General features: G+C 38.3%; 1 protein-coding gene across 1 annotated transcript; it reads right to left on the bottom strand.

Annotated features, from left to right (window-relative positions):
* Positions 1 to 1,889: 1,889 nt before the first annotated feature.
* Positions 1,890 to 8,145, bottom strand: LOC131335456 (uncharacterized). The gene is made up of 7 exons (XM_058370818.1): positions 7,474 to 8,145; positions 6,296 to 6,594; positions 5,090 to 5,770; positions 4,018 to 4,146; positions 3,085 to 3,288; positions 2,684 to 2,884; positions 1,890 to 2,379 (listed from the first exon to the last, which is right to left on the bottom strand). The coding sequence occupies exons 1-7, from the start codon at positions 7,736 to 7,738 to the stop codon at positions 2,257 to 2,259; spliced, it is 1,902 nt and encodes a 633-aa protein (XP_058226801.1). The 5' UTR covers positions 7,739 to 8,145; the 3' UTR covers positions 1,890 to 2,256.
* Between the last annotated feature and the right edge of the window lie 10,172 nt (positions 8,146 to 18,317).

Below are 18,317 nucleotides of genomic sequence, written 5' to 3' on the forward strand. Positions count from 1 at the left end.
CATAGTTCATATTGTGGAGAAATCACTTCTCCATTTTTTTTTTTGATCATTGGGAGAAATTACTTGGAAATGGGCAACTTTTTTTTTCCTTACTGGGCCATTTTGGCTTGAGCCATTTTCATAAAATAGTCATGAATATTGTCATTTGACCAAAAAATGGCAATAGTAGGAATGTGAATTGCCATTTTTTTCAAAATTCCCCTTTTATCTTTTTTTCTAACTAACTTACACCAACTATCTCTATCTACCGTTCTCTCTTCATCTATCATTCTCCATCTACCATCCCTCGTGTCTATAAATAAAAAACTCCAAAACTGATCCGGATCCTCTGTGAGGATTTACCTGCTAGGATCGTGTGAAGGTTTTGCTGAGAAGTTGACAACACATTAATGGGGAGATCAAATGGTCCACAACAGCCCTCACTGTTTCCAAACAAAACGACGCCGTTTAGGGGGTAATATCCTAACAGAGAAAATTCGCAAACGTTTTCTTCTCTTCTCCGTTTCGTTCCCACAGCGACATACCGAACTCTTCCGACGCTGATCGGCACCTCCTCTGCTCCGTTAATAATTGTATGTCAGGCTGTTTTCGCTCCGATGAGGTCTCTCTTCCCTCTTTCATCACTTCAATTTTTTTTTTCAATTTACCAGTGTTAGGACTCCATTTTTGTTTTGGATAGCAATCCTTCAAATCAAGGTCTCTCTTGCCCCTTCCCTGTTGAATCTTCGAAATCGTCGATCAGGTTAAAAATCATCAAACCCCAAAATGACTCCCACTGGCCGGATGTTCTTCTCGTCAATATGACTGCTGTCACGGGTGGAGCCGGTGCCACTGGCAGTGCCGTGGAACGGAGGAGAGGCATGGTCAGCGTTGGAAGAATTGGGTGAGAACAGAGAAGAAGGTTTTCGCCGGAGAAGAAGGAAATAACGGCTGTGTAACGGAGAAGAAGAAGAAAACGGTTCGGATACTCCTCCGTTAGAGTTTTGTCCCCCTAAAGCGGCGCCGTTTTGTTTAGAAACAAGGAGGGCTGTTGTGGACTATTGGATCTCTCATTAATGTATTGTCAGCTTCTCCGTCAAACCCTCACACGATCCTCACAGATAAATCCTCACACTCACACGATCCTCATAGATAAATCCTCACAGAGGATTCAGATCCACTATTAGCATTATCAACAATCAATAAGTTTTAAAAAAAAAATTCTCGCAGAAGAAATTGTTGCGTCTTCGTCTTCGTCTTCATCCGATGAAGATGAGGCAACAATGACCCAAATTATGGTACTGGAGTATCACAACATGATGGAACAAAATCAGCAACAAGCTAAACATGTTGGTTCAAATAGTGGCAGATGACACTACCGTTGAAATAAAGCCTCCGGCAATGAGCAACTAAGGAAGGATTACTTTGATGACGATTCCACATGGTCGGCCAACGCCTTTCGTACACGTTTCCGTATGAATCACCCTTTAGTTCTTAATATCTTGGCTTGAGACCAACAATATGATTATTACTTCATCCAAAAATCTGATGTCAATAAGTTAGGGACAACTTCTTGTTGTCCAAAAATATCAAGTTGATTCCACCAACCTATAAGTTGTAGATAGTATATAGTGTGAAAGGAAAAAATAGAGGGGATAATAAAGAGGAAGTTGTGGTTTAGTGCGAACAACATGGCCAAATGCAACAACTTGTAGTCCAAAAATTTTAAACGCCCTTAACTCCTTAAGTCATCCCAACAGTTGATTTGAGAGGATGTATATCTTCTCTCCAAATTGCAAATGTAATATGAGCATAACAGAAATCTGGGTCCTGCATTTTGCATTCAGGAAATGATTGATCTTCTTCAGGTTCTGAAGGGGAGGGTTTTGAGAGAGAGAGAGAGAGAGAGATGGAACTAACTAGCTAAATGCTGCATTCCAAACTATGAGAACTATACACAATGGGTGTCATTTCCACTCTCTTTAGTGGTAAATAACACAAACTGTTCAAATAACCTCCTTAAACAACTTGATTGACTCAGCACTTAAAAGACCAAAAGACAAAAGCCAAAAGAGAGAGAAAAAAAAAAAGTACATGTGAGAAACCCTTTAGTATTAGGGTAAGGGTAAGCTGCCAAACTAACACATCAAAAATAGCCAAAAGAAGAGGTGGAGATTGGCCTCTTTCATTTGAGGTGAATACAAAGATTGAAAAAGAGAAGAAAAAGAGAGAAAAAACCCGCAACATAAAATAAGAACCCTATCTAGAGTTAAAGATTCATTGGTTATGCACTTCTGATTTTGTTAACAAATTGCTGATGAAGGGTAATATAGCTGCAAGCAATGCCTTGGGGCACTCCTCATGTGGAAGATGACCACACCCGGAAATTGCAACCAGTTTCTGCATGATAAAATCATAGGCCAGATTACAAACAATCAAACAAAAAGCTCATTTCAAATAAACAGCACTTAAGTACGTTCAAGTAGTTCTCCAGAAACATGGAAATTTCACTACGGAATTAAGTTGCCTAGCATGAAATGATCAGGCCATTTGCTGACGGAGAGGAATTGTAGAGAGTTTTGCATACATCAAAGGATAAAACAGAGGCCCCAACATATATGATGGATGACCATTTTTTTTTCCCACCCGAATCCCAATTAGCCTGATGTTATACAGAATCCAACGGTGGCTGAGGGGTACTTACAGAATTTACAAATCTTGAAGCCATGACTTGAGCAGATTTCAGTGGTACAAGAGCATCTTCAGCCCCTGCAATAACCAAAACTGGCAAGTCCTTGATAGCTTGCAGCAATGTTGCTGCATTTTGTGGTGAAAGGACTGTCTCAAATGAAAGTTTTCCTATCTCATGAAGAGCTTCATCCCAGCCTTCTACACATAAAGGAGCCTGGTTCCATACAGGAGCAGCAAATTAGTGAAATGGTCAATGTATTTCATGCAGTTTTCACAGCACATCACATTTAAACCAACACTAGATAGAAATTGCGGTAACACATTCAGGAAGTATGACCTTAAATCAGATTTTCTATTCTAGGTCTACATGTCCCTAACAGATTTGAGGTTTGTGACTATAGATATTTGAAGTACCTTGTAGAGGCTTGAAACTTCTGCTGTTAGCTTGGTCGCATCGTACCACGCACGCCGATTAATCACTTGAGTAATTTCTGTCCGCAGTAAAGGACGAACTATATGTTTCTTCCCAAGCGACGTGTACAAGAGAATTCTGGCAAAGCCAGGGACCACTTCCCTTGACAAGCTTACACTCAATAGTACCACCCCCTTGATTTCAACCTGAATGATGAAAGACAAAGATGGGTAAACAAGAATTTTCCAACCCTTCGTAAAACAATTAAGGGATAAAGTACTTCTTAGTGCTCTTACTAGAGATCTTAATATATTACACATGACGGAATTCTACTTTTTCACCAAGCTGCCCAAACTTGGAAACGAGACCCAAGAGGTCGGATAGACCTTAATACCAGAATTAGGAATTGTATTATCATCCATTGGGCTCTGAACAAAGCAACAATACAGGTAACCACGGATTCAGAACCAAAGAGCTGGTATGCCATTAAGGTCTCGAGGTCATACATCTTAACACTACTGTTTGTTAGTCAGTTGATTTGATTACCAGCAGTGTGAGTGGGATCAAAAAAGAAATGCCGTCTGTGTCGACAAGAGACAGCACTTGTTACCCTATATAGCTGTCAAGAATACTATGGAGGTAAAAGATTACCAGCAAAGTCATAGTTTTACACGTAGCATCCCTCTGATGTATAGTCCTGCAGGAGTATTAGGAAACATCTAATGGAAAACATTTCTTGCAGGAAAACAAACATTTTCGGAATATCTTTTGCGTGCAAATACAGTGATTGGAGCTGTAATATATGCACTGCAGACAATGGACACCTGATGCTGCAAAATCTAAGTGCTAAAGCCTGAGTAAAAATAGGGCTATTTTACACGTAGAGCATGATGCCAAAAATGTCTAATTGTTACCTAAAACCAAGCATAACTCACATTGACAGAATTTGGTGATGCATGGACCCTCTGTGCAGCCTTTAGCGCAAGTATGCCTCCATCATCATGACCAACCAGTATAACTGAAGAAAAGCCCATCTCCGCACAGAAAGAAAGAAGCAGGTCTACCTGGAAACACCAACACCAACTTTATTAACAATCAACAAACATGATGCCATACAGGAATAAGCTACAAACCAGAAAGTAAAGAAACAAGACATGTGGGCCGTAGTCTCATAGATGATGCAGACAACCACCACGACTTCAACACCACTACCACCTCCCCTATGCCATAAAAAAAAAAAAAAAAAATTAAGAATATTCTCAATATTGTGATCTACCCCAGCACTTCATAACCACCACAACACATTTGAGAATATTCCCAATCCAGATAATTGAGAACTCTCTCAATTTTGATAGGTTTCATATTCAGAGATGCCACACTAGCCTCGTGGTATTTGAACCTCAGGGCCACTTTTGCAACTGATGCCAAAGTATAGGTCCATACTCAATCCAACCCTCCCAAAGGTCAAAACCTTCACTAATTTGGACTAAAATAAGTGCTTTTTTTGCGTTACAGCACAATACTTATAAATTTCTTCTCATTGTTTCAATTTCATTTTTTTTTCCAGTTCACATGTTCCATTTAAAACCTGATTTTCGATGTTCCTCTCATGTCTACCATTTATAACCTTTATTTCAGTAAGTTGTATCAAAACAGATTCTTACATACTCCGTGATCACCCTCACAACTATCACGCAGGAGCAAACAATCCTACCAATTAAAAAATGCTTAGTATCTTGCTAAAAGAAGAAAATAATAGAAATTAAACAAGCAAAGAAAAAGAAAATAAGCGAATGTGAAAATAATAAAATTCCTCCGTACCTCTAATTATTAACAGAAGCTTTTTCTCATGTTCAGAATTACCATATGAACTCTAATAGAGTGATCTACACATGCCTACCCCTTAAGAGTCAGCATTCTAAAGTCCTCTTTCGTTCCATGGACCAAAAAGATCTACCAAAATTGTCCCAGATAAAACTGCTCTAAACATACAATAGTGGACAATACCTGATTTTCAAGCTTGTACGGGTTAGGCAATTGATTTACTTCCCAATCCTTTTGGCGTGGTCTCGATGTCAATCCCCAACCGGGACGGTCAAAAGCAGCAACTGTACAACCAACCTGCCGAGCCAGCACACCCATCACATGCCTCCATGAAAAGACTCCCCCTCCAAATCCATGCACTAAAACAATGCCAATCTGGCCATTTGCCTCCAAATCATGCTCTGCTGCCGGAGAGCTTGATGTACTCACTTCATCCATGTCAGCGGGACTATCTAGGCTCAGAATAGGAATATCTTCAGACAACACTGGAGATGTTGGAGAACCATCTAATAGTGGAGCATATAGAGAAGAAGTGGGGTATTTATTACTAAAGCTCCTGTGGAGATGATACTGGGTTCTCGACAGGACATTCAACGATGGCCTGTCGAAAATAGTTGTGGAAGATAAGGAACGAGGAGGTGAACTGGACATGCTAAGCTTATAGTGGATTGTAAGCCCTTGGCAAGCAATGAATAAGCTGTCAACGTCAGCAAGGAATCTAATGGGGAGCTCCCCTTCATCACGAGCGATGACTCCAGGTTTTCGCCTCAATTCACCGTCACTTTTTGGTATTTTGCCTGCAGAGGGAGTGGGAGATCGCGGAACCTTCTGAAAACCAGCAAAAACAATTTTGCAAGAAAGTACCTGCAGTCCTTATGGAGATCAGCTTAACATAGGATTACTCTTTCTTCTATTAAAGAAAACTCAAGGCAGAATATTTTGGTTTAAATGCATTTTATCTACGCCCTTATATTACCGTCTGCTCTGCCTTCCTGAGGTTTATTTTCTGAGGAATCCTATTTGAACTATTGACATGGAACTACTTGTGCCTGGTCTATATTGTTAGGCATTAACGATCTGTAAATGCGACAGAGAGCTCTAGAAGAAACTTAGAATGCAGGGAAATTTTCCTCCCATGCAAACTCAACCAAAAGATTCAAAGGCCAAGCAAAGATAAACATTCTTATGTAAATGAAAATGGTAAATTAAGTCATTGGAATAATTGGATGCAGGCAATGTTTTCTGTCGTAATTGGTTTTGATTTTGAAAAAATAATCTACTGATATTTTGTAGGAACGAAATGCACAACTGCATCATATATGTGCTTATAAACTAAGGAAATCATTTAAAAGCACAAATAGATCCTTAAAAAAGCTTCTGCAATCTTACTGCTTCCGGGTCAACTCGGTGAAAGAGGAATTTCCTCCGCGCTCTGCAGCTCGTTCTATAGGCAACCACGGTATGGCCAAGGGCAAAGACCACAGAGGAGAGAAACAAAACGGGCATTTTCAGATGGAGCTTCTGCCTCGAGAGCGAAGATGAAGAAGCGTCAGCCTCAATTTGAGAGTTGAAGGTGAAGACACAAGCCTTAACTGAAAGAAGAATAATGGAACTGAAAGAACACAGCATCACAGTTCCGAGATACGGGCCGTGTGAGAGGGCAGGCCCATCACACATTGAATAAACACCTGTTACGGGAAAAAGCATCAGTAAAGTGCACAAAAACAATTAGCAACAGAACATGTTCTTTGTTGCTCTTCTCCAATCACATGCAACTTTGAGGCACATCACATACATAACCTCTCAATTCATTTTAATTTTCGCTGAAAGACGAATTCAACTCACCGAAGTATTAAATTTCTGCTTTTAAGCAACTCAACGATAGAAATTAAAAACTCACATTCTACTTTCTTTTATTGCTTTCAGGTAATTATCCATAAAATCAACAATACTAAGAGATTTCTAACAAACTTGATCTTCACCCAAACCAATGGACATATACCGATGCACAGAATCATACAATTTAGGTCAAAACAAGACTTTAAGTTAGTGAGATAAAAGCTCTCGCATGCAATTGCTACCTTTAAATTTGGAAAGTCTACGTTCAACTTCTCTTTCTTTCTGAACATCAAAATCAAAAAGAGGATAACAAGAGATCCAAAGCAGGCATAAAAGTAGAAGTCCGCGAAGTTGGCCTAAATTTTTGTTGTTGTACTTTTGTTCGTCTTTCTAAATTTTGGTAAGGTCTGCATCAAAAAATTTTGAATTAAGCAGTCGTCATATGAACCTATAAATAAAAAAACACCACCAAAAGCCAAAAAAAAAAAATTGAAACGGACTTGTCCGGTTCATTATTTTATACTTTTCCAATTTCTCCAGAGATTTATCTAAAATCTAAACAAATTATCACTAAAAAAAATATACGACTGCCATGACAAATTAGTTTATGTTAAACGCACCCTAAGTCAATTGAATCTAGCAAACTCTACCATTCAAACAAGAACTAATAACAGATAAATGCGAGGGTACCAAACAAATTGAGCAAGCAGAGATAAGTAAAAGCATACATGTGATTATAACAGATCTAACAATCGAAACCAGAGGAATATCCGTCAAAGAAGTCTTGAACGAGTATCTACGAAAATGTTCCTGAAAGCTGTAACACCTAACACAAGTGAAGCTCGAAACCAACACCCAGGGCACCAGTATATCAACTACGGAAACCAGCAACGGCGCCGAGAGGACCAGAAGCGACGCCACCATCGCCACCATGAAGTAAACCGTCCGAACGAATCTCCGAGCCTTCTCGAACGCTCCCTTTCCGGTCGCCATGACCGATAGAACGACGAGTTCCTCCCCGGTTGTAGAATCGACGGCTTTTTTCGTCAAGTAGGGCTGCGGGGGATCTGAGATCTGGTAGGGAACAGAACCCTAGCCGACGCCGCTAGCGACGGCGTCGTACCGGACATGTCTTCGTCGGTGAAACAAGTATATGGAATTACTATGGAGGCGACGTCGTAAACGCCGTGGCTAGGGTTTCGAAGGTTGGGCTCAGAAAAAAGGGAGAGACGAATATTTGAACGACTCTTCTGTTTTCCGTTGGGTTTCTCTCTCCTCTTCTCTCTGTCTCTCCCTCTCTTGCTTTTTGTGCTGTAATCTGTCGTTGCGTTCTTGTACAGAGGGAGGAGGAGTATTATATTTGGTTCTTCGTTTTCATCGTTAACTTTATGACAGAGAAAATCATGATTAATTTTTGGAATTTTTGCTGTATTTAACCTGACCCACGTCTGCAATATCTGGCGGCTTTTTTATGTTGACTGTACTGCCCTTGTCTTTACTCTGATTTTCTCTGGCACCCAAACCATAAAAGGAAAAAAAAATACTCCTCCATCTCCCAAAATGTTAAAACCTTTTTTTGAAATTGTGTGTCATTTTAATTGTTTGTACAGTATTTCTTTCGTTGCAAGTAATAATCATTCGTTCTATTCTAAATGAATAAAAAACAAGTTAGTATATCTTTAGGATTATTCCAACGTCTGTCCAAAAGGGTAGGATAATAAGTAAAAAAATGCATTGATATTCGAGAAAGGTACATTGATATTTGTGAAACTGTAATAATATACGTGAGATATGCATTAATATCCAAACTTGTTTGAAATTATGTATATATTATCTTTCGCCTAATGGGTGGAGGTTAGCAAAACCGATATCTTTAAGAGTAGTGCTAGGGACACACCCATTCACACACCCACCACTCATGTGAGTGGTGGGTCCCACACACACTAGTGGGTATGTGTTTGGGTGTGTGAGTGGGTGTGTCTCTAGAATTATTGTATCTTTAAATCGATAATGAATTTTATATTCAATATGAATATTATTTGTTAGATCTTGATTAGTTCTATAATATAATGTTTTCAAAATCACGCAAAATATTATAAATTACAATATATAATCAATTGAAAAGTGGGACGAACTTTCAAAAAAAAAATTAGAACAAAGGGAGTATCTTTCAATTTATAAATTTATGTGATTTTAACAATTTTGTTTAATAAAACTACTCCCTCCGTTCCTTTTTAAATGTCTCGCTTCGTAACTCTAACTTGTTAATAAAACATCATTATTACACATTTCACATCAATTTTTACTTTCACTTTCCATATTTACCCTTTATGTAGACATCATCATTATACTTTTATTCACTAACTTTTCAAAATGTAATCTACTTTAGGGGCAAAATGGAAAATGTACTAATTTCTATCCACCAACTTTATAAAATAGACATTTATTAAGGGACAACCCAAAATGAAATACTGAACTTTAAAAAGAGGACGGAGGGAGTAATTAAAATCTATATTGAAAGTAGGAGTATTTTTTAACATTCTCATTGAAAAATGAGTATAAGTAATTAAAAATGACACGTTATCTCAAAAAATTCTTACATTTTGGGATGAGGGAGGACCAGTATCCCCTTTCCTATAAATAAATGCATTCTTGGTAATTTTCTCTTTATGGTTTTTTCTTTATTCAACGATAGCGTTAGTTCGTTAAAAAACATTTGGGATTACTGCGAAGGCTAACAGGCCTATTATTCATAGAAGTCGAACCCTAAATATTATGGGAAATTTTAAAGTGCATGCACGATCAAATAGAGCTTGAAATTACTAACTTCGAAAACAAAATGCAAGTATGAGATTGCAGAGGTGTGTCAGAAATTTTAGAATATGAAAGTTTGCAAACAAGATGGGAATATTAGCATCGGACTACAACCGCAAAAGATGGGAGTTAAATTGGAAAATGTACTAAACAGACCATTATCTTACTCTTCTTCTCTTTCTTTAAATATCTCATCGAGGAATAAAGTTTGAAAAGTAACCGAATGAATGAAGAATTTATATACCAGGAGGAAAAGGTATCGCCGGCTCGCCGCCCAAGAACGTGATCGTTGAATGGGGTTATTTAGCAAAAAGTCTGTTGACAGACACAAAATCGACACAGGTTGCGCACAGTTTTAAAATAGTTTTTTCACATGCTCTGTGAAAAAATTAGCTCAATCTGATATCTATTGGTACTCGATTCAATCATCTAGTTTTTTTATTATCCTGAAATCTGAATGAAATATTAGATGATTAGATCGAGTACTTATAGATATTGGATAAAGATGATTTTTGCAGACTCTCTTGAAAAAATGTTATACATTTAATGAACGACTTGGATCTTTTGTGTGGAATCTGTAGTGACCCCCACAAAAAATATGTGTGCTATCTGTGTTGATTTTCTCTGTGTGAATAGCACAGTTCGTTATTTAGAGTACGGGGAGGAGAAGAGTGCAATTTTGTTCACCTCCTTAAAAGAGGGTGAACATTATCCTCCTTATTATTTGTTGAAATTGTGTGGATTTCACCACAAAGTGATGTTATGTTTATCATATAATACATTATATGATATCACTTTGTATAGAATCCACGCTATTTTTTTCAACTAATGGGAAAAAGGGTAATGTTCACCCCTCAGGAGAGGGTGAACAAAACCCAACTTGGAGAGAGTAAGAGGAGATCGTGGTCGGGACCAGAAATCTCAGGAAAAAAAGATCCGGTGAATCGCGTCCGTTTGAGGGTCCCAAAATCTCAGGGAAAAAAGATCCGGTGAATCGCGTCCGTTTGAGGGTCCCAATATGCCGACAAGCTGTCTAGCAGTTGGGCGCCACGTGTTCAATGGTACACAACCTGTGGTTTTTTTGTCTTTCCAAAAGTGGGATCGATTGGGCCCAGTAACGGTCGTCAGAATACAGTAGTATATTTTGAAAGATTCGAAAGGGCCACTGCACTGGCCGCACCACATGCGCCTTGAATCCTACGCTGGCTTTGTTGCCCATATTGCCTGTCCTCCCCCTCATTTTTAACTTTGCACGCCACCGTTTTATAGTCTCGAAAAAGCCAAAAAAAGGCGACCCCCCCCCCCCCCCCTCCCTCTCTCTCTCTCTCTCTCTCTCTCTCTCTCTCTCTCTCTCTCTCATGTGTAGCGGTTACTATAAAAAGGAAGTTAGAAACATCACCCCGCATTACACGCCAATCCGGCTATTCATCCGAATCATCCTAGTAATGGACGATTTGGATTTTCATTCGAACAATAAACAATTAAGATTTATAGATGTTTGGATTAAATTCAAGCCGTCTGCACTACGCGGTGTAGTGCTTTACAGCTCCTCCCATTCTCTGAAATTGAAACTTAGCAATACGGAAATGATACTTACACAACCGTTATGTGTATTGTGTAATTAATTCTGACCGTTCAGATGTGTTTGAACGCTCTAGATTTTAAAAAAAACTCTTCCAATGAAAAGTTTAACTATTCCAAGAAAAAATTTGAACGAATCTTGACCATTTATTACTACAATAGACGGATGGAGATTGGTTGTGTTTGATATTTTGCACAACAGTTATGCATGTAGCATCTTTGTTAGCAATATGCACTTGTCTCTTAAATTATCTAAAATTTATTTACTTCCTCTTTTAACTATCAATTGCATAGACTTGCCATTTAAACAAACCAAATGTTACTCCCTCCGTCTCCATTCTTCTGCCCCTCGTCGTATCTCAATCGTATAAAAAACCAATTATAACTTTTAATTGATAACACTATTTATATGCAATATAAATTTTGTTTGATAGATCTCAATGAGCTATTTTAAATGACATTTTTAAAATCACCTAAAAATTACAGATGGCAAGATATAATCAAATAAAAATGACACGAACTCCCAAAAGGAATTAAATTAGAATGGAGATGGAGGGAGTACTTACTAAGGCCAATTCCCACATTCGGTCGCCCCTTAAACTATCCATATTTCAATGTTACACGTTTAGTTTTGAATTGGAATAAATACTCAATTAAAATTGTAGGGTAATTGCAAAAAATTTAAACTTTTGATGTTTACTCCTTAAGAATTTAGATTCTCCAAACAAATTGAGACAAAGAGATTACTAAAATTAATGTACTATTAATAAAATAAAAAAGAAATGTTAGAGACACATTAATGTGTCACACCCTAACCACATCTCTCTCAAAATGCATGTGTGAAAATTTCACAATAAATGCTAGAGATCCACATGTATGTGAGAAATGTGTGGTTGAGATGTGACAAATTGATGTACCCCTAACGTCTCCTATAAAAAAATTATTAATAGTTACAAAACTAACAGAATCATATACGTAATAATAATTAATTCTTACTTTCGAAAAGATTTGACCCATTAAAAAAAAAATACCAAAGAATACCAAAGAATGGCGGCCAATTAAACTGGCAAATCTTGTACCACCACAAATGGTTATACAAACACTCACATTCAATTAGGGACCTGCACATACTGAAGACATAGCGTGCGTGAGTTTCAACATCAATGCAAGTGTCGGTAAAAAAAATTCATACACCAAAAGTCTCGTATTCATGCACTTGTCACATGCTCGAGTGAGTATACCTAACTTTGATTTTGGTTTTAAAAAATTGTGGTTAATTGCCAACATAAAAAAGCGAATGTTCCTGGCACGGAAAATCGACATTTCAAGTCCAAGTGCTGCCTTTGTTGTATTTCTTTCAAGTTAAGCATCCCAATCTTCGCTTTCAAATTAAAGTTTTCCCAATTGCTGAACTTATAAGTTTGGCGTCAACGGGCTTGTAATTTAATGACACTTCTTCACCTCTTCCACATGGAAGATAAGGGTTCGATTCTGATGCAGGGAGGTGTGTTGAAAAAAGAGATCCGGCGGCAAGATTGTGACAACTCTTCCTTAAACCTGTTTAGTCTGAGAATACCCAGGAATAAAGATAACAACAATTGGTTGATTCACACAGAATACCCAAAGGTAGGCATAAAAGAGAACACTCTTTTTAATTTCATTAATCATTCAAAACTAAATAGACCTAAGGCTTACAAGCTTATTATATAGTAGTAGAAATCCCAGAGCTTGAAAGGAAACAAAAATATTTAGAAACAATCCTAAATCTTGTAAAACAAAAAAACATAGAATAGGAAATTGACTCAACCTAAATTAAGAAACTAAATAACTCTATGTTAGTAATCCCAAATTATAAGATTCCCAACAAAATACTAAAACTAAAATAGTAAAATAAAAAACTAATAAACTTCTATTTTTTTTCAAAATCTAATCTGCATCATTCTAGCCAGAACCTCGAGTGTTTGGTGTGATGGTTAATGTCGTATGGACTTGCCCCACCCGTATGCCGCTTAGCGGTACCCATTTCTTGTTCTCTTAGGAATAGACTAGACATCTATCGAATGAAAAAAAGAACTTAAGTTTGGGTTTTGAGCATTCGGATGTGATCAATATGGGATTGGTTTTAAATTAACAAATTCTTTATTTAAAAAAAAAAACACTCTCCCAATTACTTTTGCAGCTTTTTATCCTTAAGAAATAGTAACACTAAACTACAACTTTATAGCCTCTCATAGGTCTCATAAGGAAATCAAAGTAGACAAGGCCTGAAATAAGCACTCCTATCAAGTAATCAACTTCCCTTTGACCATTTCAAAAAAAAACTTCCCTTTGTTTTTTATTTCCACATCCTATCCTTTCTTCTTTAGTTTAGACACTGTTGGGTAAGTCAAAAGAACTGAAACCTTTCCACTACTGTATGGAGACAAAAGGGGTGCAGGTGACACCATTGTGACACATAATAAAGGAAACTGCAAAAGCACGGGTCTTCTTTAATGGCAATCCTATCCCTTCTAGCAAAGGTGTTAGCTGATGCATGTACAGCGGGTCCTCCATATGTAGTCCCCATAAACAGACAACCTTTTTTTTTAAATAATGCAAAATGTTCCGGATCAGTTTGTGCGCAACTCGAACGAATCTCTATTGTCTTTTCGCATGTTTAAGCATGTGAGTGAGATGACCCTAGAGCCGGCTCATAGGGGAGGCGAGAGAAGCGACTGCTTCCGGCCCCCGAATTATAGTCCAAGATTGAGGCCCTACTGTAATATAACTTACATATTAATATTAGAATGTTTCCAAATAAAAACACAATTGTATCTTCTTCTTTTTTCAAAAACTCTTGCAATCATATCTTTTTACATCTATATTGTCATAATTGTATCATTTTAATTTGATTTTTTTGTTACTTTTTTACTTTTATCATTTTTTAAAATAAATTCATGAGTATGCAAGGGCCATAATATAGGAAACTCGTTTCGGACCTCCAAAATATATGAACCAACTCTGGGACTCATGACCCCAAGAATTACTGGCAAAGAGACTCGAAGTTGAGACTTAATTTGGGTGCGAGTAAACTGCTAAGTCCCAAGCGCCAAGACGACCGCGAATTATAAAGATGACTCTAGTTACCATGTGTTCACACAGGGACGTTGGAATTTCCTTTACAGAAATTGCCCTTTCATTTTTTCTCTTTCTACCATCATCTCTAGATCATAGGGAAGAAAAAGTTGATACGTACGTACACGAATTAATGGTCATATGCCCTCCAAAGGTAGGGCCAATAGGAAAAATCCTTTTGGGGGAATCCAATTGCCCATTTGATAGCGAGGTTACAAAAAATCATCCAAATCTAAATCTAAATTGAGAGTAGTGTAGTTTGTCATCTCATTTTCTTGGACCAGGGCTTCCAGGACTTGGTCCACAGTGTTAAACCAGCCTACCAAAAGAGTCCTGCTACACACAACAGATTTGTGCACAGATTGTGCATAGATTTCATTGTGGGGCCCACCATGGGTCCCATACAAATCATCCGAGCCGTTTATTAAATGTAAAACATTTTTTCAAGGGGCCCCGTAAAAAATAAGTTCAATCCGATATCTATAGGTGTTTCATCCAATCATCTAACTTTTTATTCAGATTTCAGGATAATGAAAAGTTATATGGTTGGATCGAGTACTTATAGATATCGGATTGAGCTTATTTTTTTACTGAGACCCTTGACAAAATATTTTACATTAATGAACGGTTCGGATGATTTATGTGAGACCCGTGGTGGGTCCTATAACGAAATCTGTGCACAATTTATGCACAGATTTACTGTGCATAGACTTTCTGCTACGGAAAATATATATCTTGAGAAATAAGTCCTGCACAGTGGGGAATTGTGACCCCCCACTTTTAAGAATAAATTGCGTGCAAGTGACGATGGATTAAAAGAGCTAGCGCGATTGAAGAAGAAGTTTCAATCCATTATTTCACATAGCGATAGCAACTTATTAGTTTTCCTTAGGACCCAACCCTTTTCCTGTGCACCGTGGGTATCAAATTTTTTTTTATCTCAACTGAGACACCAACCAGCGTGAAACACCCTGGCGATGATCGACACGTGGCTCCTCGGGCTGGGGCTAGCGACCTGGCAATTACCGAAGCCGCTTTCTGCTTCGGCTACCTGTGGACAAAGGCCTCCAACATGGCAGTTCACAAGCACAATCAACTCCTCAGAGCTCGAAGATAACACTCCAGCGAGTTGAGGGGCTATTGTAATGGCTCCGGAACAGGAATTCAGTCGTCCCACCAAGCCACGTTGTCCCGAGGCACCATGAGGGAACCAGCCCAATACTTGACATAAGTGCTTGAGAGGGTTATGGCGCTTCCCTCGGTACGTCGCTCGATGAGGAGGCTCCGGCCGGGGTTCTGCCATTGCCTAAGGACGTGGAGCATACCCGACCCAAACTCCCGAGGCCGCTCGAAGGAAAGCAATTACTCTGGGAGGGTCCCATGCAGTTACGCCACAAGAGTAATCATTGGGGTCTGACTTGACTATGTGTTCTGTAACCGCCTTATCCCTTAATCATATATGACGTCACCCGAGATGGTTATCCGAACTTACTCTCCACACGCTAGCCCTAATCTAGAGAGGTATGTCATTCTATCTTAACTTTAGATCTATACACTTCTCCCTACATCTAACTTGATTGTCGGAGGCTCACTGGGCAACCACAGCCCTAGTGACTTGTTGCAAGTCCGGCGGTAAGTGCACGGAGCGGCGAAGGAATGAACCAGACCCAACCCACGATCAAGATCCCATTAAATCCAACCCCTACAATTTTGTAGATCTTTTTGGGACACAGGTAACATGTTTTTTTCCTACTAAAATAATAAGATAAGATCTTTCTTTGTTCCTCAGGAAATGAGAGAATTCGAATTCATCCAGTTGATTACAATCGCACGCAAACATCATATAAATATTCAACACTACGCGACTATCGTCAATGAATTGCAACCATCTTATTAAGACTGATTTGGAGTGATGATAATCACCCACTTAATTAAGCATAACATCGATCAGTTGTCTCTCTCAGTGTCAAGTGTCAACTATTAAGTCTCTGTAAGCTTACATCAAAACGACTATGATGGATAAATGGAATCTTAGCCGTAATTAATTATTATTCCTTGAATTTAACTATTTAAGGTTGTTTTCAGTGTCAACATTAATTAAACTTATTGTTCGATATAATAAAGAGGTGAATCCTAGTGGACACCATATATACTGTACCAATAATCATGTTGATATTGAAATGATCCTATATTTTTCTGTAGCACCAATTGACTTATACAAGAATATTGATAACTCCTGAACAGAGGGGAATTGAACCTCATTTTTAAGATAATTTATTGCGTGCAAGTGATCGATTATACTTATTTTTTGAATTGACATGTGATGTATCGTGAGAGAATGACCTATCTATGAAAGCGGAAAATAAGTACTTAAAAAATAAAAATCTTAGCCGAAAGTAGCCTAATTCATGCCACGGAAAATCCTTTTCAACCGGCAATGTCATGAATAACTATCACAAAAAGGATATTCGAAGAGGCTGACTCGGTGGTCAAGGCCCAAACACTTGGAAGTTTGCTCCCTCATAAGGTCTCAGGTTCGACTTATTTGAAGCCAGTTCATAAAGAGTTTTGCTCTGACTTTAATTGAGTTTCCTGCAAGTAGGAGGTAGAATTGAGCCCCCATGATTAGCCGAGTGCGTATAAACTGACCCGGACACTTAAATAATAAAGGAATGAAAGACTATCACAGAAAGAAAATGATGAAATCAACATCATACTTTAGTTAATTTATCTCCACTCATTAACAATGCTTTCCAAATTTGTATGGACAATAGGAGTTCCGTTACAAAGTGGAAGATCGATCATCTGCCCCACAAGAAGGGACTGCTTTCTTTGGGATGAACTCGCAAATACTCGATCCGGGGACTTCCCTCGAAGAGTGGCGTCTTTTATAAGACTCGAGTTTCTCAGTTGAACTAAAAAAAACTCAGAATCATTGTCAGCCCGACTTATTATCGTACCCTATCATCACCAACCCAACCTAAATTTACAAAAGATTAACCAAAAACGAACAGAATATCGATTTAATTAAAATTTTCACCTCATTTGTAGCTTTTCATGTACCACCACCGTGGTAGCCGAGATGGCCAAAGGAGCCGACTTGGAGGGCTGCTATCTCCTAGGGACAGCATTCAACAACGCTCAATTTTACTGTCCGTTTCGATAATTAATAGTATAGATTTTAAAAGAACTATTTTAGGGAAAGAGTTTTTTTTTTTTTTTTTTAATTTGGATCGTACAGCGCCCGAATTCCCCAAAGGAGCATGTGTAAAAGTCCCTTCATCCCGCACATAGCAGGGCTGTTGAACCATATATTGTGTTAGAGTGTCTTTGGTTCCACTCGCACCTTAGTTGGGCTATAGTAACGGACTGTCTTCATTCAGACAATAGTTAATTTGCAAGAACGTCATGTGACGACGATCCTTATCGGGACAAGTAGCCAAAGCTTCAACATTCCATAGTAGGTTGGAACCCGTTGGTCACAACCATAAATGAAGCTACACTGGTCTCCCTTTCCAATCCTTTTTATCTGCTTAGCAAAAACAAGCTTTTCATGTTAACATGGAGATCTACCGTGGGCCTAATTATACACGTGTCTTTGAATATTTTTGGATCCTACATTCCATTGTAGAGGTAATTATAAGATTAATTCAGGTAAGAAATGAGATAATATTGTGAAAAAACATATGTTCCGTGGTCCCTGCAATTAACTAAAGTCAATTGAGTCATTCCATTCAATAAACGTAACTTTCAACTTTTTCCCCCTGTAGTGTGTAGTGCGTGTCATTCATCGCAAAAATCAATTGTCTAGATTTCAGTTCGGCTCTTGCGTATTTGAGTCGTCTATTATCGAAATAAAATCTAAGCCATTATTAGTTGACATGGACGGCTCAAATTGAGCGCTACACTCCAGTAGTGCACCTTTACGCTATTGGGATCCCAAGTACTGTATGAAACGAGTAACAGTATGTTGTTGTATTAGCACCCGAAGGTTTTAAAATTCGCCCAGAGACATAATCCAAAAACAAATCTTAACCGAAAGAAGAAAATTTAAGTAATGAAG

The sequence above is a fragment of the Rhododendron vialii genome, chromosome 8a (assembly GCF_030253575.1).
Source record: "Rhododendron vialii isolate Sample 1 chromosome 8a, ASM3025357v1".
NCBI lineage: Eukaryota > Viridiplantae > Streptophyta > Magnoliopsida > Ericales > Ericaceae > Rhododendron > Rhododendron vialii.